The 280-nt window shown below is 63.6% G+C and overlaps 1 protein-coding gene across 1 annotated transcript in view; it reads right to left on the reverse strand.

Annotated features, from left to right (window-relative positions):
- PKD1 (polycystic kidney disease 1 (autosomal dominant)) overlaps positions 1-280 on the reverse strand; it is a gene marked incomplete at its 5' end in the record, with an annotated part of 52207 nt that overhangs the window by 230 nt on the left and 51697 nt on the right. The window contains 1 exon segment of the mRNA XM_010289136.1: positions 8-274. Coding sequence (XP_010287438.1) covers positions 8-274 — 267 coding nt within the window.

Below are 280 nucleotides of genomic sequence, written 5' to 3' on the forward strand. Positions count from 1 at the left end.
TGTCGGAGGAGATCTCGGGTGAGGGCCCCTGCTCTGTGCTGCCTGCACAGTACCTGCTCAGGACATCCTCCGACACCTGGGTGTACCTCCTGGAGCGGCGGCTCCGAGAGCCCTCCAGCTGGTGCTCGATGCGGTACACATCCTCCGTCACCTGGTTGACCCGGTCAAATTGGGCAAGCAGCATCTCAAAGAGGGAAAGGAGGCGCTGGATGTCAGCGTCCACTTCCAGGCTGTCCCGGGTGCTCAGCACGAGGCTCAGCCCGTCCAGCTGGCTGGAGGA

Source organism: Phaethon lepturus, unplaced genomic scaffold, assembly GCF_000687285.1.
Source record: "Phaethon lepturus isolate BGI_N335 unplaced genomic scaffold, ASM68728v1 scaffold23336, whole genome shotgun sequence".
NCBI lineage: Eukaryota > Metazoa > Chordata > Aves > Phaethontiformes > Phaethontidae > Phaethon > Phaethon lepturus.